This window comes from Monodelphis domestica, chromosome 2 (genome assembly GCF_027887165.1).
Source record: "Monodelphis domestica isolate mMonDom1 chromosome 2, mMonDom1.pri, whole genome shotgun sequence".
NCBI classification, from domain to species: domain Eukaryota; kingdom Metazoa; phylum Chordata; class Mammalia; order Didelphimorphia; family Didelphidae; genus Monodelphis; species Monodelphis domestica.
Genome location: NC_077228.1, coordinates 68,960,088 through 68,981,815, shown reverse-complemented (window position 1 = coordinate 68,981,815; position 21,728 = coordinate 68,960,088). Strand labels below are relative to the sequence as shown.

The 21,728-nt window shown below is 40.9% G+C and overlaps 1 protein-coding gene across 1 annotated transcript in view; it reads left to right on the top strand.

Moving 5' to 3' along the window:
- SERPINC1 (serpin family C member 1) overlaps positions 1-21,728 on the top strand; it is a 31,578-nt gene that overhangs the window by 8,973 nt on the left and 877 nt on the right. Inside the window, exons 2-6 of the mRNA XM_007480819.3 lie at positions 8,291-8,663; positions 11,204-11,419; positions 12,079-12,216; positions 16,977-17,373; positions 19,455-19,525. Of these exons, the coding sequence (XP_007480881.1) occupies positions 8,291-8,663; positions 11,204-11,419; positions 12,079-12,216; positions 16,977-17,373; positions 19,455-19,525 (1,195 nt within the window). The remainder of the gene's footprint in view (positions 1-8,290; positions 8,664-11,203; positions 11,420-12,078; positions 12,217-16,976; positions 17,374-19,454; positions 19,526-21,728) is intronic.

Here is a 21,728-nt window from a genome sequence, read left to right as displayed (position 1 = left end):
CAGTCAGTGCCAAGTACATAAGTATCCATAAACTTAACCCCCACTGCCTAGCCCTTATTTCTATTCTGCCTTTGAACCATTATTTAGTATCAATTCCAAGACAAAAGGTAAGAGTTACTATAAAATAATAATAACAAAATAAAACATTTTTAAAAAGAATCAGTGAAATCCACTTTTTGTAAGAAGGCTTTCCTGATCTGGGCATTTTCTCTGGCTGTTGTCCATGCCTAGAATTCTCTCCATTTTCATCTATGCCTCCTGGCTTTGCTGCCTTCCTTCAAGTCTCAGTTGAAATCCCAACTTCTAGGAGGAATTTTTCCAATTCCCCTCAATGCTAGTGCCTCCCCTCCAAAAGCCTCCAATCAACCCTGTCTAGATCTTACTTGATCAAGTTGTTTGTATGTTGTCTCCCCCATTGGATTATGAGCTCTTTGAAGGCAGGAATGGTATTTTACTTTCTTTTGAACCCCTCTTAGCATAGTGCATGGTACCCACTTAATAAATGTTTGCTGAACCACCATCTTTAAACTCTTTGAGTTCTAAGGAGGAGTCACTTCCTCCTTGGAGATGTTGCACTGTCTATTCTGTAAAAGAAAACAGAATTAATGGGCTTTTATTGGTTCTTTCGTCTTGCCTTTTCCATCTTCTGAGGACAGAGTAATCATGTACCATTGCAAATATTCCTGGTAATGGGGATATAGAATGGCCTTTCTCTCATTTTTATGGGACTCTCCTAAGACGTAGCTTCTCTGCCTTGTGGTCTGCTCATTTGAGTTTCCAGGGTCTGCTGGGGAGGGAAGGGCAGGTTAGGATCAGCTGTCTGGAGAAAAAAAATTAGGTTTTATGATTACAAAAACAAAAACAAGATGGGGCAACTAGGTGGCTCAGTGGATAGAGTGACAACCTAGAGATTGGAGATCTTGAGTTCAAATCTGGTCTCAGATTCTTCCTGGCTTTGTGACACTAGGCAAGTCCCTTAACCCCCTTGCTTAGCCCCTCATGTTCTTCTGCCTTGAAACCAAGACACAGTATTAATTGTAAGACAGAAGGTAAGGGTTAAAAAAAAAGGCAGTGAAGAACAACTCATCTGTATAGAGTCTTTATTTAATAATCCACATACGTACTGGAGGAATTCTTGAAGGTGAGAGGAGAAACCAGGCAGGCTTTCATAAATGATTTTCTGTCATGTCTTTACAATCACATCAGTGACTTGAAAGATGTAGAACTGGGGTGCCAAACTAACCATATATAGATATCACTCTGGGCAGCACATTGGCTAAAAATACCTGGGTGTGTATATATTTCTTTCTCCCTCTCTCTTTTTTAAAATCAATTTATTTATTTTGTTAAGAATTTCCTAATTACATTTTGATTTGGTTTGAGCCAAATGTTGTGGACCAAAAATGGTCTACTGCCTTGGGTGTGTGATAGCTGACAGTAGAGCTTCCAAAATCCCATTGTACTTATCATTGAAAGGAAGGGAACAAGCATTTTACTTAAGTGCCTATTATGTGCCAGGCATGGTGCTGAGTGATTTACAAATATGTCCTTTGGTCCTCACAGCAACCTGTGGAAGGAGGTGCTATTATTATCCCCATTTTGCAGCTGATGAAACTGAGGCAGCCAGAGGTTATCACTTGCCTTAGCCAGGAGTTATCTGAGGGCAGATTTGAACTCAATGAAAATAAGTCTTCCTGGCTTGCAGAAACAGCATTCTATCCACTGTACTGCTTAGATGCCTGTCTAACATGGGACAGTCAATAAAAGCCAGAGTATCCTATTCTTTTAATTGCCTTGTTCTGATACAGATTCAAATCTAGGATTATAAATCACTATCTTAGTTTAGAAGTTCCTTGTAACTAATGTTTAATCAGGGCCAACTAGGAGGCACAGTAGATAGAGCACCAGACCTGGAGACAATAAAACCTGAGTTCAAATTTGGGTTCAGATACTTACTAGTTGTATGACTCTGGGTAAGTCACTTAACCCAGTGTGCCTCAGTTTCCTCATCTATAAAATGAACTGGAGAAGGAAAAGGCCAACCACTCTAATATCTTTCCCAAGAAAACCCCAAATTGGGTCACAAAGAGTAAGATAGGACTGAAAAGGAACTGAACAAAAAATTGCTTAACTTCGTGTTGATCCTTTGTCCCCAAAGCCCAAATCAGCACATCCCCCCATAAAAACAAACAATAAAAAACTAAAATCCTCCCCTAATGCACCTCTCAGGAGCTATGCGAAGGTTGGGTCTATGAAACCCATTTTGCTCCCAGTGGAATGGGAATAAAGTTGAACAAAAATAAAAGCTAAATGAAGAAAAGCCAAGTTATTCCCTCCCATCCTCTGGGACTACATTCTTGGTTTTATTACATGAATCGGTTAGCCACAATGGCCTGAATTTTTGGCTGACGCAAAACCTTGCAATCTTGCCTATATCTATCTTGGACAATTGCTGTGGATGGATGATGCTACTGAAATCACAGTTACAGAAGAAGATGAAAGCTGCTCTTCTGACGTTAGAAAATTCTGCAGTGCTCAAAGTCTCCTTGAAACAAAGGCTTGTCTTTTTAACATCAATATTCATCCAGTGGTCTCAAAGGATACAAGTCAGGGATAGCACCATCAATTGAGAAATTGAAGGTCAACTAAGGGGCAATGGGGCATGGCATGGTGGGCATGGTTAAGCTACAACAGATTAGTCATCATGAATTTCGCAAGAGGAATGGTGTAAGAAGCTATTTATTATTAGAGAAACAAGAGGTGCACTTGTCATGTAATGAAAGTGAGGAATAACTAGTAATCAGCTTCACTCACATGCCCACGATATCAAGAGATACAAAGAAAAATCACTGGGCAGGTGGTGACTGTCCTGTGGAGGGCAGAAGCAAGAGGCATTCAGAACAAGAAGGCAGGGGTGAGTTTGAAGTATTGGAAGGATTATTCCTATGGATGAAGTCACAAGTCCATCAATTATCAAAGTATTGACAACCTGGAGAGTGTCTGGTAGAAGATGACCAGGATGGTGAGGGACGGGGACCATATCATAGAAGGATTGGTTGGAGGAAATGGGGATATTTATCCTAGTGAAGACTTGGAGGTGACTTGATAATTAAAAAGTAAAGTGAGCTGCCCAGGACCCGATGGGTTTGCCATCACTAGAGATTCTTTGAGTGAAGGCTGGAAGACCAGTTGTTGGAATCATGGCAGAGGAGAGTCCTGCACTGATAGCAGTTGGTTATAGGACTCAGAGCTGAAAGGAACCTAAGAGATATTTTATAGTTGTGTGGGAGAGGACATTAAGAAACTAAGTTTCTTTTCAATTCTGAAATTCTTTGATTTCTATAATACATTATCCTTTGGGCAGAAAGATGCTATTCAACCAATAATTGGGGAAGCTCCTTGAGTTTTTTTTTTTTTTTAAACCATTACCTTCCATTTTAGAATCAAAATTGTGTACTGGTTGTAAGGTAGAAGAGCAGTAAGGATTAGGCAATGGGAGTTAAGTAACTTGCCCAGGGTCACAACTAGGAAGTATCTGAGGCCAGGACCTCCTGCTCTAGGCTTGGCTCTCTATCCACTGAGCCTCTAAACTGCCCTGCCCCACTCCCTTGAATTTTTGTAGTTATTCAAACAGTGGAGATGAGTTTCTCTTAATCCAGCCATACTCTTACCTGTGTGCCCTTGTAACCACTGGCACACATCTGAGCTTGAATCTGAGCTATCATCTCTGTCTAAATGAGAAAATGATGGCTAGTTCTTACCCTTAAAAGATGCCTTATTCATCTGAGGGCAGGGACTATCTTTTGCTTCTTTTTGTATCCTCAAGCACTTCCTATAGTACCTGGGAGTTTCATGAATATTTATTGATAGAATGATTAAGGGAGAGGTCTGAGAAAGAAGAAGGAGCCACCCCCTAATTTATTCAGCACACCAAAGACAAATAAAAATCTGGTTTGCTTGGTGAGGTAAGATTGAATTCTCTTATCCTCTACAAGGATGTTAATTTAGCAAGGATGAGAAACAAGGTACTTTGGCTCAGCAAAATTAGGCAAAAGAGTGGCCATTTTTGCTAATAAGTCATAATGAAATATACTTAATACTAAAATTATCCTTACCATAAAATAATCTTTGATCAGTTGAAGAAACTGGAAATGGAGAAGAAACTGGGCTTGGAGAAAGGGGAGCCTTGAAAGCACTATTCAAGGACCTGAAAGCCCTTGAAAGACCTGAAAAGGTCTAAGTCTATGATTCTTGGATTAAATTTGTTCTTTTTGGTCCTAGAGGACAGAACAAGGAGAATTTTGTAGAAGGGGCACAGGGGCAGATTTCTGGAGATGTATGTATTTCTGGAGAAGGAAATACTTCCTAATCATGGGTTGCTCATGAAGTAATGGGTTCCCCATCATTGGGGCTGGAAGACCTCTGGCATAGGATATTGTAGAAGGGGTTAATGGTCAAGGGTTTAAGCTAGAATACCTGATCTCTGCTGTCCTTTTCAAGCCTGAGGTTTTGTCATTCTGATCCTGTGACTGATTTTTCAGAAGGCACCTTTTACATACCTTAGGATAATCATCATGGTACCCTTCATGTTGAAATGCCAAATGCTGTTTTTGCTAAGTGTGAAATTCAAGTCTGTGAGCTCTCTGTAGTCGACACTGGCACCATTTGATATTCCAAACTCTTTTTTGGCTTGGAGAAGCAAAGAATAAAACTGACTCTATCTCCCTCATAATATTAACATTTATATAGTACTAGTGAAGAAAGGATAGAGTGCCAGACCTGGTGTCAGAAAGATTTCTTCTTCCTGAGTTCAAACCCAGCCTCAGACACTTACTGTGTGACACTGGGCTAGTCTTTTAAAACCTTTTTGCCTTATGTGTAAAATGAGCTGGAGAAGGAAATGGCAAACCACTCCAGATTCTTTGCCAATAAAACCCCAAATGGGGTCATGGAGCGTTGGACATGACTGAAAAATAACTGAATAACAACTTCTATGGCACTATTTTTGGCAAAGTACTCTATGGATGTTATCTCATTTGAGCCTCACAACAACTTTGTAAGGTAGGAGCTATTATTGTTCCCATTTTACAAACGGGGAAATTAAAGCTGAGAGTGGTGAAATGATTTGTCCAAAGTCACTGTTAAGAGTCCAAGATGTGTGAAGCGGAGACTATGGCTGAAGTAGTAGGTTGAGAAGGGAATTAAATGTCAAACAGATGAATTTGTACTTGGTTATGGCAGTAATGGAGAGTCCCTAGAGTTTTATTAGCAGGGGAGTGATATAATTAGACCCAGACTTTCGGAAAATCATGAGCAACTGTGGGGAGGAGGACCGATTGAAGAGGGAGGAAACTCGAGGCAAGCAGACCAATGTGAAGTCTTGGGCATCGTGATAGAGGGTATATCAATGGAAAGAAACAAGAAGAGATAAGGGGGCAGAAGTAAGGAGGAAACAATAGGACTTGGCAACTGATTGGATAATGTAGAAAAGCCAGGTTGGAGCCAAATTGTAAAGGTTTTTCTAACATGGCAAACAGAATTAAGAGGAAGCCAATGCACTTAATTTGGTTCAATTTATGTCTGATCATTCCCTTTCAATCCCCTTTCCTGGATTAGTGTCAGTAAATACCTGTGGGTATACCTCAAGTTCTCTACTGGACTCTTTTCTTCTTTCTTTCTCCTCTCCATTGATGACTTCATCAGATCCCAGGAGTTTAAATGTTACCTCAAGGCGGATGATTCCCAAATCCCTGGCTTAGAACTGTCTCCTGATCACCAACCTTGCAACACCAATACCAAATGAACATTTTGAATCAGATGTCCCATAGACATCTCAAACTCAACATGCTCCCAAAAGAACTCATTGTCTTGCCCACTAAAGTTACCCATCTTCTAGATTTCCCTATCTCTCACCAGTAAACTCTGCCACCCAGGTCTGCTTCTCATATTTCTTAGTTGTCAAAATTGTCATCTCTTTTGCATTGTTCTCTTCATTCACACAACCCTTATCTCAATCCAGTAACTCATTGCCTCCAGCTGGCCTCTAAGATTTCAAGTCTCTCATCCTTCTTCAATTCATCCTTCACCCAGCTGCCAACGTGATTTTCTTAAGCCACAGGACTAAATCATCTTCCTACTCAATAAACCCCAATATTACTTCTCAGGTCAACTATACAAAATCCTCTTTTTGGAATTCAAAGTGTTTCAGAGCATGATTTACCTTCCCTTTCTAGCTTCATTCTTTATGAACACTTCACAATCATCAGTCTAAAGAAACTAAGCTTTAGGTGATGGAGTAGTAGATAGAGTACAGGACTTGTAGTTAGTAAGCTGTTCAATCAACTCTTTATGACCCCATTTGGGGTTTTCATGGCAAAGATACTGGAATGGTCTGCCATTTCCTTCTCCAGTTCATTTTACAGATGAGGAAATTTAGGCAAACAGGATTAAGAGACTTGCCCAAGATCATATAGCAAAGTAAGTGCCTGCAGCTGCATTTGAACTCAGGTCTTCCTGACTCTGCGCTCTATCCACTGTGCTACCTAGCTGCACTAGTAGTTAGTAAGACCCAAGTTTTACCGCCTCAGTTATTTACTAGCCATGTGATCCTGGGCAAGAAATTTAACCTGGCTCAGCTTCAGTTTCCTCATCCGTAAATCTATGGAGATCAAACAAGATAACATATTTGAAGCATTTTTATAACCCTTGCATGCTATTTAAATGCTGTTCATTATTATTTTTCCTTTGCATCTTTATACGAGCCTTGAAGGCACAGCCCCCTTCACCTTTGCCTGATAGAATTTCAAGTTCTTCCAAGACTTAGTTCAACAGCCACTTGACACTGGAAGCTTATTCCTAGTCCAAAATTACATCATATATATGTTTTGTTGGCTTTTCTGTATTTAAGCTTTTTCTCCCTAATGGAATATAAGCTCCTTAAGAGCAGAAATTATTTCATTTTTGTCATTGTGGCCCAAGCTCCTTGCAGAATGTCCATCAAATAACTGGTGTTGAATAAATACTTGCTGCCTGAGTAAATGAATGGACCTTGTGAGCCATCTTCCTCTGGACAACTCTCCAGGGAATTGATATTCTTTCTGAAATGTCAGAACTTCAGAAAGGCTCTGACTCGGGCAGAGTGAAGGCAGAACAGTTGCTTCCCTTATAATACTGGATACCTGCTTCCTCTTTGCTAGGTGCCTGGGATACAAAAGTAGTCACGGGGATACAAAAAGCTATAGTGTAGACCTTATTCTCAAGAAGCTTGCAAATTGTACATGGTAAAAGCAATACTGTGGAATGATTAAATGTGCTAGACCTAGCTACTCTCAACAATTCAAAGATCTAGGATGATTCCAATGGACTTGGGACAAAAAATACTACAAAGAACTGCTGGAGTTAGAATGCTGATGAAAGCATGCGATTTTTCACATGTTTATTTGGGTATATATTTGGGGGTTTGGATTTTATAACCTTATTTGCTTACAAAAATGAATATGGAAACATGTTTTGTGTGATGATACATGCATAAAGCCAGACTGAATTGCTTGCCAGATCCAAGAGCGCTGAGGAAAAGAGGGAGAGAAACAATTTAGATCATACAACTTCAGAAAACGTGGGTAGAAATTTGTTATTACATGTAATTGGCAAAAAGAAAAATACAAAAATAAATAAGTAAGAAGCTTGCAAATAAATGTGGGAGAAAGGTGAATAGGGAACTCTGGCACCACAGAGGGTGATAAAGGATGAGTCCAGACAAAATCTGAGGAAGAAAAAACACTTTCACTGGGCAGAAGAAGCTGGTAGGGGAAGACTCTATAGGAGGAAGAGGAAGACGAGACATCTTAGGCTTGGGAGGAATAGACTTTAATAGACAGAGATGGGGCTGGAGGAGGAGAGGAGATTCCATCCTAGGCACAAGGGATAGTAATGAGAAAAGGCATTTGGGAAAGGGAAAACAGAGAAGTGAGATTAAAAAAGGAGATAAGGATGAGTCAAAGCTGGAAAAGTCAGAGGTGTACTCTGGAGAGCCTTGAATGTCATAATCACTTTGGGGTTCATTCAGCTGGCAATGGGAAATCACTGAAGGGTTTTGAGTAGAGAGGTGAAAATACCCCTAAGCAGATCATCAATATTGTTATGTAGGTAGCAGAGAGATGAGTGGATTGGATAAAGGAGAGGCAGGAAGCCCTATCATCTAGGCAGCTATTACAGGTTGTCAGTGAGGTTATTTATGGGATGAAATCCAGTCTCTTTGGCTTGCTTCACTTTCTTTTGTGCCCCCTTTTAGGAAGCTGTGTCTTCTTTCCTTGCTTCTCATTGGCTTCTGGGGCTGTGTGGCCTCTCACTGGAACCCTGTGGGGGATATCTGCACTGCCAAGCCCAGGGACATTCCAGTGAATCCCATGTGCATTTACCGGCACCCAGAGAAGAAGCCATCAGAAGATGAGGGCTCAGAGCAGAAGAAAGTCCCAGAGTTGACCAACCCAAGAGTGTGGGAACTGTCCGAGGCCAACTCCCGCTTTGCGACAGAGTTCTACAAGCAGCTGGCAGATTCCAAAAACAGCAATGACAACATCTTCTTGTCACCTCTCAGTATCTCCACAGCTTTCGCCATGACCAAGCTAGGGGCTTGCAACAATACACTCAAGCAGCTCATGGAGGTAACCAAAAAGCTCCACCTGGAATTGTAGGCTTGGACCAGGAGCCCATGATCATCAGTGCCTTCACTGGGGCTTTCTTTAATGTACTTGCATACTTTAAGTGCTCTAGGGAAGCCTTCAACTGAAAGGAACAAAATGGTGGATCTTTTTGTAAAAGAAATCCTTTTGTGATGCAAATGGCCCCGGTTTTTTATTTTGTCAGCTAATGTTTCTTTAAATGGGGCAGCTCTCTTCTACTGTCCTTCTCGAACTAAAATTGTGGAGAAGAGCTGGATGCATGAAGTTCAGGAAAGTTAAGAGATTCCTCCAAGATAGGGTGATGTGATGGTGAGAGCACTGGGTTCAGTCACAGCTTCTGTCTCTATACCTATCACTCCATCACACACTGTTTTTGGTGTCCTGGGTAGAAAGACAAAATCAAACAATAATAACAACAAATCATAATCTCTGACTTTGAGTAGTTTTCATTGTATTGGGGGGGGGGGGAAGCATGTAAACAGATGTATAGACTTGAGGAAGAAACATTCATAGAGAAAGGGGTCAAGAAGAAAGGCTTCTAGGGGCAGCTAGGTGGCCCAGTGGATAGAGAGGTAGGTCTAGAGATGGGAAGTCCTGGGTTCAGGATAATTCCTAGCTGTATGACCCTGAACAAGTCACTTAACCCCAATTGCTTAGCCCTTACTGCTCTTCTTAAAATTGATACTCAGCATCTTAGATACATCTCTACTAAATATTAATTATAAGACAGAAGAGAAGACTTTAAAAAAAGAAGAAGAAAAGCTTCCTATAGGTCAGAGGGTCTTAACCTGAGATCTGTGAACTTTTGGGGGAGGAAGAGAGGGGGTAATATTTTGATAAGCGTATTTCAGTATAATCGGTTTCCTTGGTACCTATATATTTCATTTTATGTACTTAAAAACCTTATTGAGAGGAGTGGTCGATAGGCTTTACCAGACTGGCAAGGGAACCCATGGTCCAAGCAAGGTTAAGAACACTTGCCTTGGGTGATGGCCCACGAGTTGTGCCTGGAAGAAAGTTAGGGAACCAAATCAAATTTAATCAAATCCAACAAGAATTTTTAAGTTCCTACTAAGTAGACAATGCTGTGTTAGACACTGAGGAGAGAAACATTTCTATTTAGTCTACAAGAGGTGGAACCATCTCCTCTTTTATCTATTTATTCATTAATTCATCTATTTATATATTTATGACATCCATATTTTTTTACTGAGTTCTAAATTTCCTTCTATCTTCTATTCCCTCTCTCATCCATTGAAAAGGCATGCAATATAATATCAAATATACATATAAAGTCATGTGGAACATATTTCTATATTAGCTATGTTGCAAAAAAAGTAAGAAAAAAGAAAGTGAAAAGTATATGCTTTAGAATGCACTCAAAGCCCATCATTTCTCTCCTTGGAAGCAGAAAGCTTTTTTCATCATGGGATTTTTGGAACTGTCTTGGATAAATGAATTGATCAGAGTAGCTAAATTTTCCATAGATGATCATCCTTACAATACTGCTGATACTGTGTACAATGTTCTGCTGGTTCTGCTCACTTCATTTTGCATCAGTTCATATAAGTCTTTCCAAAGCATATAATTTCATTTGGGAAGAGTCCTTAAGGAAGAAAAGGCAATAAGTGAGTGACTGAGGCTTGAATAATTAATGGCTTTGGCTATAGTTTCACCATATTGACCCATATTTTTCATTCATTTTTTAAAAAACCCATACCTTCCATCTTAGAATTGGTTCCAAGGCAGATGAGCAGTAAGGACTAGGCAGTGGGGTTAAGTGACTTGCCCAGGGACACATAGCTAGGAAGTTGTCTGAGACCAGATTTGAACCTGTATTCATTTTTTTTTAAACTGTTACCTTCTGTCTTGGAGTCAATACTATGTATTGGTACCAAGGCAGAAGAGTGGTAAGGGTTAGGCAATGGGGGGTCAAGTGACTTGCCCAGAGTCACACAGCTGGGAAGTGTATGAGGTCACATTTGAACCCAGGACCTCCTATCTCTAGGCCTGGCTCTCAATCCACTGAGCTACCCAGCTGCCCCCCCCCCCCCATTCATTTTTAAAGGAAGAGACAGCAGTCTTCCTACCACAAAGATTCAACTATAGGAGAGGCAGTATGATTTTGGTGGAACATCATGTACTGAACTGGGGGGTGCTGAACAGACTTGAGTTCTAAACCTGACCATCTTAACTTGAGTTCCATGAATTTAAATTAAAAAAAAATTTTTAAAAATATGTTTCAGTATAGTTGGCATCCTTTACAATCTTATTTTGTGTACGTTTGTGTATTTTTATTAATGTATTTTATGTATTTATTTTATGAATTTAATAATTATTAATCATATGACTTTATTTTATGAATTTAAAAACATTATCCATTGGCTTCACCAAAATGCCACAGTGGCACAAGAATAGCCAAGAACCATTGGATTAGATGAACAATAAGATCCCTTCCAGCTCTAAATCTATGTTCGATGAACTCTCTGCTGTCCCTTAACATTTTTGCTTGGTTTCTTTAGGTGTTCAAGTTTGATACGATCTCAGAGAAAACATCAGATCAGGTCCACTTCTTCTTTGCCAAGCTGAATTGCCGGCTTTATCGAAAGGCTAATAAATCCTCTGAATTGGTGGCAGCCAATCGCCTCTTTGGAGAAAAGTCACTCACTTTCAATGAGACCTACCAGGATATCAGTGAGGCGGTATATGGAGCCAAGCTTCAGCCTCTGGACTTCAAGGTGAATTGGTGGGGCACCATTCTTTACATCAACAAACTCCCAAAAGCAATGGGAAGGTCACCGTAAGCAAGTGCTCTTGGGATTGCTCCCCTGCAAATATAGTGCTCTGTCATCAAACAAATTGGACCTGGAATAGATGGAGAAGAACAAGGCTTGCTCCCTTAGAAGACTAGGAGAATCACTAGAAGGACTGATTCTTGGGTTTTGCCCATTTGTATCTTTCTCCTCTTAGCTGAATTTCTTACTTGAATCCTAAACAGCTGGAGAAATTTATTTTCATTTGGGTTTGAAAGGTCAGAAGCTTCCCTAAAAGATCCTATGCAAAAGAGTCTACCCAATTGGTTCTTTTCATTGATTACTAAAGTTCAAATACATATTCTGGGTAGTTGTTCTTTTATTATTTTATTTAGAAGTTTGAGGGAAAAAAAATTTGAGTCCTCTGTCTAAAATCATTTCTTCTAGTTCCCAAAAGGTACATAGCACTGTATTACCTACTATAAGACATGCATAGGTTGGACTGGAAGCAACCAATGAGCTTAAGGAATGTGCAGGAAAATGGGCAAATGGCATACTATGTTTACACATGTTGTATAAAGAAAAGAATGGACAAAATATGGAGAAGCATTGATACATATATTTCACTTCTGTTCTGTTTTCAGACAAGCCCAGAGCTGTCAAGAGTGACCATTAATGACTGGGTTGCAAACAAGACAGAAGGGCTCATCACCGACGTCCTTCCTAAGGGTGCTATCACTGACCTTACCTCCTTGGTGCTAGTCAACACTATTTACTTCAAGGTACCTAAAAACCTAGATTCTCAAGAAATCCAGAGCTCTAATTCTCTCTCTACTGTCCTCTTTATTCCTGAACATACCACTATTGAATTTCAATACATTTCTTGATCTAATATGTGCAAGGCACTCTTCTAGGATCTGTGGGAGAATAGAGAGATGAATCAGATAAGAGCTCCTATCTACTAGGAGAGCAGAAAAATCATCAGACAAATAACTGGAATACAGGACAGAATGTGAAAATGTCTTCAGAGGGGTACAAACAAAGGGCCATGGGAGTCTTCCCAGAGGTGGGTGTGATTCTTTCAAGATGGGGAATCAAGGAACACTTCATTGAAGAGACATCATTTGGGTTGGTGTCAAACACAAAGGCAGAAAAAGATGGCGGAACATCTCAGTAGGTATGCTGCCGAACCATGCCAGGGGTTGGTGAGCCAAGAGAGTAGCTTATATTCAGTTGCAGCTACTAGGATGGGATCTGAAGAGCAATACAATAGTGTCCTCTTTGGGGTTTCCAAGTACAAAATTAACACATTAATTATGAAATTTGTCATTAGCAATCAATGCTGTGGGGGGGGTGCCTATATACACACATTTTTGCATATTCAAGTATATACAGATACACCAATAACAATACGGAAATAATCAACACAAGCAACTTGTGCAATTTATTAGTGGTGTGTACAAATTGAAAAACAAATGGATCTCTTAGAAAACTGCAAACTAACATGATTCTTTGTTACTGTGTTTTTGTTTATTTTGTTAAGCATTTCCCAGTTACATTTTAACACGGCTCTGTCTGCCCACTTAAGACTCTGGTGCATCCTCTTTAGTTGCTAGAAATTTTAAAGAATGAAGTGGGGTGCTTCCTCCCTGTGAGATAGAGAGTAAACTCAGCAGTTCAATTCTGCTCCCTTGTTGGTCTTGTTCTTCTAGTGACCGGAAAGATATTTGGACTCTGTAGATCCCAAGTTTGATAGGGAAATCCTTGTAGGAGTGGGGTTCACTTCCAAAGCTCCAGTGAGGGTCTCAGAGTTGCCTCTCTCCTCAGAGTTCAAGAGCAGCTCCCCCTCAGCTGGCAGTTGAAATACCAGGCCCCCCACCTTCAAGATTCTAAGAATCTAAGCAGGTTCTCTCCTGTTAATCACTGCTCCACTGCATTCCATAGCCCTTCCTTGCAAACACATTTCTTCTGCCAAAATATTCTCTCTCTCACCTGGATCCAGACCTGCCTGGAACACTATTAGCTAACAGCCAGGCTCTTGGTTCTGATCCATTGAGAGACAAGAGAAGGAGGGCATCAGGCAGGAAGCCAATGGACAGGGCATTGTGGTGGTGCTGAAACAAAAGGCTGGTCAGAGGAACCCCTGACTGCCCTCTGATGGGCCAGTTGGAACGGAGAACACAGGAGTGTGTACCCCCTTTCCTATCCCTCCCTCCAGTATTAGCCACTTAGGAGGGAAAAGAAAGACAAAAATAGAGGCAGCATAGTGCATTTGATAGAGAACTGGCTCTTGTCAGGAAGACTAACTCCAACATAAAGGCTGTGATCATGGGCAAGTCACTTAACCTGTATCCCAGGCAACCACACTCTAAAATTATAAAGTTTCTGGGGGCAGCTGGGTGACTCAATGGATTGAGAGTCATGCCAAGAGACGGGAGGTCCTAGGTTCAAATCTGACCTCAGCTACTTCCCAGCTGTATGACCCTGGGCAAGTCACTTAACCCCCATTGCCTAGCCATTACCACTCTTCTGCCTTGGTGCCAATACACAGTATTGACTCCAAGACGGAAGGCTTTAAAAAATAAATAAAATTATAAGTTGTTGAACAGTTGCCTCCTCTGGCATAAAGTAGGTGCTTAATAAATGTTTGTCAGCTGATTATCTGAGGGTTTCCTAATTGGGAATTCTCTATCAAAGAAATCACAAGCTTAGCCCTAAATAAATAAGCAAGTAAATATATAATGATGACTTTTAAGTAATGAATGACTTTGCAATCAACAAAATGATGAAATGCAAATCACCAATCCTTAGCATTCCTGAGTTTATGACAACTCTAGAAAATCAGCCATTCAAAAGTAATAGATGCTTGGAAAGATGGAGGTTCCAAATATCTGGGTGTCACAAATCCCCTCATTATACTTAGTCTGTTATAGGCTTCAAAAATCACCTGACCTTTCTACTTTGAAGAAGCATAAAATCCTCTAAGGGCTTTGTAAATCATCTGGTCCAACCCCCTCACTTAAAAAAAAAAGTATATATATAATTTATTTCATAAAATTTTTCTCAATTACATATAAAACATTTTTAATAATTATTTAAAAATTGTGGGTTCCAAATTTCCTTCCTCCACCCCTTGAAAAAGCAAGTAATTTAATATTGATTATACATGTGAAGTCATGTAAACATTTCCATATTAGCCATGTTGCAAAACAGAGGCAAAAAAAAACACAAGAAAAATAAAGGTTAAAAAAATATGCTTCATTCTGCACTGAGAGTTCATCAGTTCTCTCTGAAGGTGGATATTACTTTTCATCGTGGATCCTTTGGAATTATCTTGGATCATTGTCTTGATCGGAATAGCTTAAGCCATTCCCAGTTGATGATCATACACTATTGCTGTTACTGTGTATAATGTTCTCTTGGTTCTGCTCATTTCACTTTGCATCAGTTCATATATATCTTCCCAGGTTTTTCAGAAACCACTCTACTCATCATTCTTTATAGTACAATAGTATTTCATCTCAGTCATACACAACAACTTGTTTAGCCATTCTCCAACTGAGGAGTATCCTCTCAAATTCCAATTCTTTGCCAATACAAAAAAAAATGGCTATAAATATTTTTGTACATTTCCCCCCTTTTTACTTGATCACTTTGGGATATACACCTAAAAATGGTATTTCTGGATCAAAGAGTATATACAGTTTGATAGCTCTTTGGGCATAGTTTCACATTGTTCTCCAGAATAGTTGGACTAGTTCATAATTCTACCAAGATTGCATTAGTGTCCCAATTGTTCCATATCCCCTTCCAGTATTTGTCATTTTCATTTTCTGTCATGGTAGCTAATAGATGTGAGGTTGGATCTCAGAATTCTTTTAATGTTCACTTATCTAATCAGTCATGATTTAAAGTATTTTTTTATTTAATTATTATTAGCTTTGATTTCTTCTTCTGAAAAACAAAAAAAATGCCTGTTCATATCCTTTGACTGTTTATCAACTAGGGAATGGCTTGTGTTTTTATAAATTTTGTTCAGTTCCCTACATATTAGATAAATAAGGCCTTTCTCAGAGAAATTTGCTATAAAATTTTTCTCCCCAGTTTCTTGGTTTCCTTCTAATTTTGGTTCAATTTGTTTTGCTCATATAAAAATTTTTTAATTTCATGTCATAAAAACAATCCATTTCCTTGCTCCCCCCAATTTATTATATCATCCTTTATGTCTAAATCATTTATCCATTTTGACCTCATCTCCCTCATTGTAAAGAAACCAATGCCCAGGACCATTAATGACTTGTTCAAGGTCACACAACTATGAAGGTCTGAGTTAGGATAAAGATAAACAAATAGATTGGTAGAGAGTAAGAGAGATTGGAGAAACAAAGAGAGGAGAGAGTAGGATTGGGCATTCATAAAACACTATGTACCTGGCACTTTGCTAAACACTAAGGATACAAAGAAAAACAAAACAGTTCCTGCCCTCAAGGAGCTTATATTCTTTTTGTTTATTAATGTTTTATTTTCTTCCTCAATTACGTGAAAAAACTCCACAATTTTTAACCTTCATTTTCTTTAAGTTTAAGCCAAATTCTCCCCCTTCCTCCCCCTCCCAGAGATGGCAAGCAATGTTAAAGATTTTACATGTGCAATAGTGTAAAACATCTTTCCAAATTAAAAGGAATTTATAGTCTAATAAAGACAACATTTAATGGGAAAGAGAAGCTGACATAGATCATAGTGTGATTTGGAAATAGTGGTCCTCCAGAGAGTGATGTAGAGCCCTAATTCTGGGCAAAAAGAACTAAAAACCCACCCAAGTCTCCTAAGTCTGGACCTAGTGATAGGCAGTTAGGTGGTGCAGTGGATATTGTGCCTGGCTTTGAGTAAGAAAGTCCTGAATTCAAATGCAGCCTCAGACCCTTACTAGCTAGCTGAGTGACCCTAGGCAGGTCACTTAATGGTTTGCCTCAGTTTCCTCATCTGTAAAATGAGGATAATAATAACACCTTCTTTCAGGGTTATTGTGAGGATCAAATGAGATGATTATAATGCACTTAGTGCTATATAAATATTAGTTATTCTTATTAATGCTTTTTCTTGAGTGCCCAGTGTCTCTGACAAACCTTAATTTTCCAGTGTGGTGACACTTGAGACAGAGGGTAAGGGGTGGATCAGAGAAGATGTCTTTATTATACAAATTCATAACTGGAGGCACTGATTTGAGAATTTATTTATTTAGTATTTAGTATTGATTTGCCGGAGAACGGAACTCCTTCCTTTAAAGGGAAATCCTAGACGCCTTTATTGAAAGGGGCAGTGGTACTAGTCTTGAGCATCGAATTAGACGATGTGTATGTTTTATGCTTTTCTGGGAGAGGAGCATCAGTGCTGACTCTCCCTACGAGTCTGGCATTCTGTAGGGCTTCCCGAGGCACTGACCATCCCCTGGTTAGTTAGCTTCTAGGGAAGGACCATGGAAATTCCGGGGAAGGAAAGAGAGGGATTCCACCCCAAACCTTCTTTCCATGTAATCTCCCAGGGTCTGTGGAAGTCCAAGTTTATGCCAGGGAACACCAAGAAGGAGCTGTTCCACAAGGCAGATGGTGAGCAGTGCTCGGTGTCCATGATGTATCAGGAGAACAAGTTCCGCTACCGCTCTGTGAAGGGGAGCAGTCAGGTGGAGGTGCTGGAACTGCCCTACAAAGGCGATGACATCACCATGGTGCTGATCCTGCCCAAGCCTGAGAAACCTCTGGAGAAGGTGGAAAGGGACCTGACGCCGGAAGTGCTCCGGGAGTGGCTGGAGAGCCTCGAGGAGACTTTGCTGGCGGTTCACGTGCCCCGGTTCCGAATTGAGGACAACTTCAGCGTGAAAGAGAACCTGAAGCAGATGGGCCTGGATGATCTCTTCAGCCCAGAGAAAGCCAATCTGCCAGGTGAGGCAAATACGCATTTTTCTGCTTCTCTTTCCCCAAAGAAGGGTCTGGGGAGGAACTGGAGAGAAAGGAGGGGTTGGAGACAGGATGCCGGAGAGAATTCTGGTTCCGAAGAGAAAGAGGGAAGCGATATTGAAACGCTTTTCCTCTTGACTTTCCAGGGCATGCGAGAGCTGCAAATCGCAGAAAGAGAAATGGAAATGGACACACTTGGGTGTTCTGTTTTATCTTTTTTTACAATCTTTCCTTCTGACTTAGAATCAGTCCTGGGTATTGGGTCCAAGGCAGAAGAGGGCTAAGGACTAGGCAATGGGATTAAGTAACCTGCCCAGCGGGTCTCCCAGCTAGGAAGCCTCTGAAGTCAAATTTGAACCCAGGAGCTCCCATCTCTCAATCCACCGAGTCCCCTAGCTTTCCTCCCAGCCTTAGTTTTTAAGGTTACTAAGGTGCTGACTTCTGAATCTATTTGAGAATTTGTGATGCTTTATGATCAATTTTGATCGTTTTATAAAAATTTATGCCTCTGATATATCTTTTTAGTTGGAAGGAAGAAAACAAGTCTTTATTAAATTATTAAATATTTATTATGGGCTGAGTGTTGTGTTCAGTGCTTTATAAATATTCTCATTTGATCCTCACAACAGCCCTGGGAGGCAAGTGATTTTCATTTTACAGATGAGAAAACTGAGGCAGACAGAAGTTAAGTCACTTGCCCAGGCTCACCAACCTAGTAAGTGTCAGGCCCCATGTGAAATCAGGTCTTCCTCACTCCAGGTTCAGCTTTATCTACTGAACCACCCAGCTATCTCAAGGGAATGGTGATTAAATTTACTCTTAAAATCAAATCCTTGGGGCAGCTATGTGGCTCAAGGGTTGAGAGTTATACCTGTAGTCGGGACAACTTGGGTTCAAATATGACCTTAGATACTTCCTAGCTGTGTGACCCCAGGCAAGTCACTGCACCCCAATTGCCTAGTTTATACCAGTCTTCTGCCTTGGAATTGATACTTAGTATTGATTCTAAGATCAAATGTAAGCTGTTTTTTAAAAAATCATCTAAATAATCTTGTAACCATGGAAACATGTTCTAAATTAATTAAAAATTTCCAAAACTTGGGGGGGGGGAATCATCTAAATAGATAGCAAACAGCTTCTTAACAAAGAGGTGGACTCATATATATATATATATATGTATATATATATAAATCATTATTTATTATTATTGTGTGTATTATATATTATCTTATCTTATATATATATTAGGCATGGCTAACATGGAAATTTGTTTTGCTTGACCACAAATATTGATAACAAGGGCTTTTTTCCCCTTCCTTTTTCAATATTTTTGTGTGAGAAGGCTGGAGGCAGAAGAGGCAGGTCTTAGTTCACTGAAAGAAAAACTTTTAAAAAAATGAAGGCACAAAACAGTAAAGAAATAAAGTAAAAAAATAAATAAAAAAAAGTAAAAAGTAAAAAAAAAAGAAAGTGATGGTGAACTGGAAGAATAAAGTTTTATAAAATTATCAAATCACACCTAGAATGCCACACATTACGAGGCAGATCCAGGAGTCCTAATATCTCAACAATTGTGTGCTTTTCCATTTTTCTTTCTGGGATGTGTGACTACAGCTTTCTTTGGAATGTCTGGGGAAGGGCATTTTCATATCAAGCAGGACTTTAATCGTATTTGGCAACCTGTCGATTGCTGTCCCTTCCACTTACAGAGGAGATGATGGGTTTACCCAAAATGATAAAGCACCCTCCTAGGTGATATGGCTTTGCTTTCATCTATTAGTTTAGCTTAATTTTTGAGAAATACAGCTTTTGTTCCATCCTGGATTTGTAAGCACAACCTTAAGTTCATGTGAGCCTGTCTGAATGACCTTACACTCGGGAACCATCTTTCGATGTGTGACTGTAAGGTCGGGTGGGAGGGCTGGGTTTCACTGAGCTCCCTAAGCCTTGGAAGTGGCTACTACATTTTTAAAAACGTTGATCCTCTTTAATTTGAGGGGTCTCTCTCCTGTGAGCGGAAGGCTCCTTCATCTCAGAATATGCGTGCTTCTCTTGCTTCTTTTCAGGGATCATCACAGAAAACCAGGAAACCGGAAACCTTTTTGTGTCGGATGCATTCCATAAGGCATTCCTCGAGGTCAGTAGATCTCTCTGTCTATGTCCTCCATCACTTCCTGGGCTTTATTCTCACTGTACCAGCTACAATCTGTATCTCTGCACTAGCCGCCCCATGGGCTGCTCTGGCTTTAGGCAGATGGCAAGGAAGTCTTTAACCATCACAGCCAGCAGCGTCTCACCTGAGCAGAGCTGTGAAGGCTTAGAGCATCTCTTAGTCCTTTCCTTTCCAAGGGTCACTGAATGCCCCCAGAACTGCCCTCCCTGACAGTGACTGATACAATGTATCTCCTTCTACCATCCCTAAATTTAAAATGTCTCCGTCTTTCATCCAGTCTTCATGGGTTGATAGGGTACCTACAATTTAGCATTGTGGCTTTCCTAAGCAAACTTGGCTCTTAACAGGGAGCTTCAAGGGCCAAATTGGGTGAATGATGTGCACATTTCAGGCGATGTGGTTGGTTGAGTGAGGTAGGTTAGATATTTTTCTTGGGGTGGTGGGGTTAAATGCTGCTCAGATACCGACATGGTTGCAACTACTCATTCCTTCTCTACAGAGGGCTGACCCTAATAATCATTCAAAAAATAGGCTATCTCATGTAAAACCCAGTTGAATTACTCGTTGGCTACGGGAGGGGGGAAGAAGGGAGAGAAAGAATATGAATCATGTAACCATGGAAACATACTCTAAATTAATTAAATAAATATATCTTTTTTTTTTTAAAGGTCAAAACTAAAAAAAAAATTAAAAAAATAGGCTATCAGTCCCCCAAATGTACAAGCCTTAAAATAATGGCTTTTAACCATTGGGATGCAACAAAAATCAAATAAGGATGCTTTCGTTCTGTAAATTAAGTTTAACTAGAGGCAGGGAATCCTTTTGATGATCAGTATTTACAAGTTGCTGACAGAGGCCAAGTTCTGAATACAGAAGGAGGGGGAGGGATGGATCTCTAACTTTTCAACACCATGAAAAATAAAATGACATTTCCGTTCTGGCAGCCTTCCACTCAAAAGCAATGGTGCATACTTGTGTTGTAATCCACCCCGCTCAAGGTCCAAAAAACACTTGCTGCTAGAGCTTCTCCCCCTCCATCTCAAATTAACTTGTATTTATTTTATATCAATCAATAGGCATTTGAGTGTTTTTTTTTATGTGCTAGGCCCTGGATGATGTTAAAACCACTGAGGCATCTTTAAACACACGCTTGTTGGTAGGGACTATGGAGAGGGAAGGGGGTGTGTTTTCCTTCATTCAGTGGATGTATTAAGTGTGTCAAATACTGTGCAGCCTTTTTATAAACTTACGAGAAACTCGCGAGGATTCCTTTTGGTGAGATGAAGAAAGAAGGCTTCCTTGTGCCTCCTGACATCCCTGTTTTGGACACAGAGTGAGCAGAATTCCAAGACCTACAGCAGATGGCTGCAACTGCGGCTGGGGACCCCCCTGTGTTTCTAGGCGCTCTGCAGCCTCCCACCCCCCAAAAGTGAAAAAGCAGAAGCAGAAGAGATTTCTGCCTGAGCAGAGGCTGGAGCTTGGCACCAGGTCTCCAGGACTCTGTGGCCGACTATGGATAACTGAAAAGGGAGGAAGTGAAACCTCGGACTAGGGGGCCCTGCTGTGTTGTCTTCTCCCCTAAGAGAACATAAACTCCCCAGGGCAAGGCTGTGACAGGGCGCTCTCGGCCACCCCCTCACCTAGAACCGTGTCGGGCCCAGAGCGGGTGCTCCACAAAGGCCTGTTGTGGATGGATGCCGGAAGCCGCCGGATGTCCACACCGCTGTCCAAATGGCCTTAGGGGGCCCCTCTGTTCACACCAGGGATTATGAAGGGTGTTGACTCGCACGTGGGCCAGACAGAGAGGCGGGAAGTCGAAGGCCCTCCAAGCGAAATGTAGACAAAAGGCTCCTGTCCTTGGGAAGCTTAGAGTCGAGCCTATTTTTCTGGCCGGACACTCTGAGCGTGTCTCCCCGGGCTGCCGGGGCCTCCGAGTTCCTGCGAGCAGAAGCCGAAGAGGCGCTGACTGAGGCTCGCCATTCTGATCTGGGATGGCAGCCGAGCTGGCGGGCTTTTCCATGGCGCGGCCCTGAGGGTTTGAGCGGCCAGGCTGGCTTTGCAGACCCCCCCCCCCCCCAGCTCAGGTCAGGGCTCCCCAGGGGGGCACAATAGTCTCCCTACAAACAGAATGCTGTGAAGGGGAGGCACTGTGTTGTGTTGTGGCCTT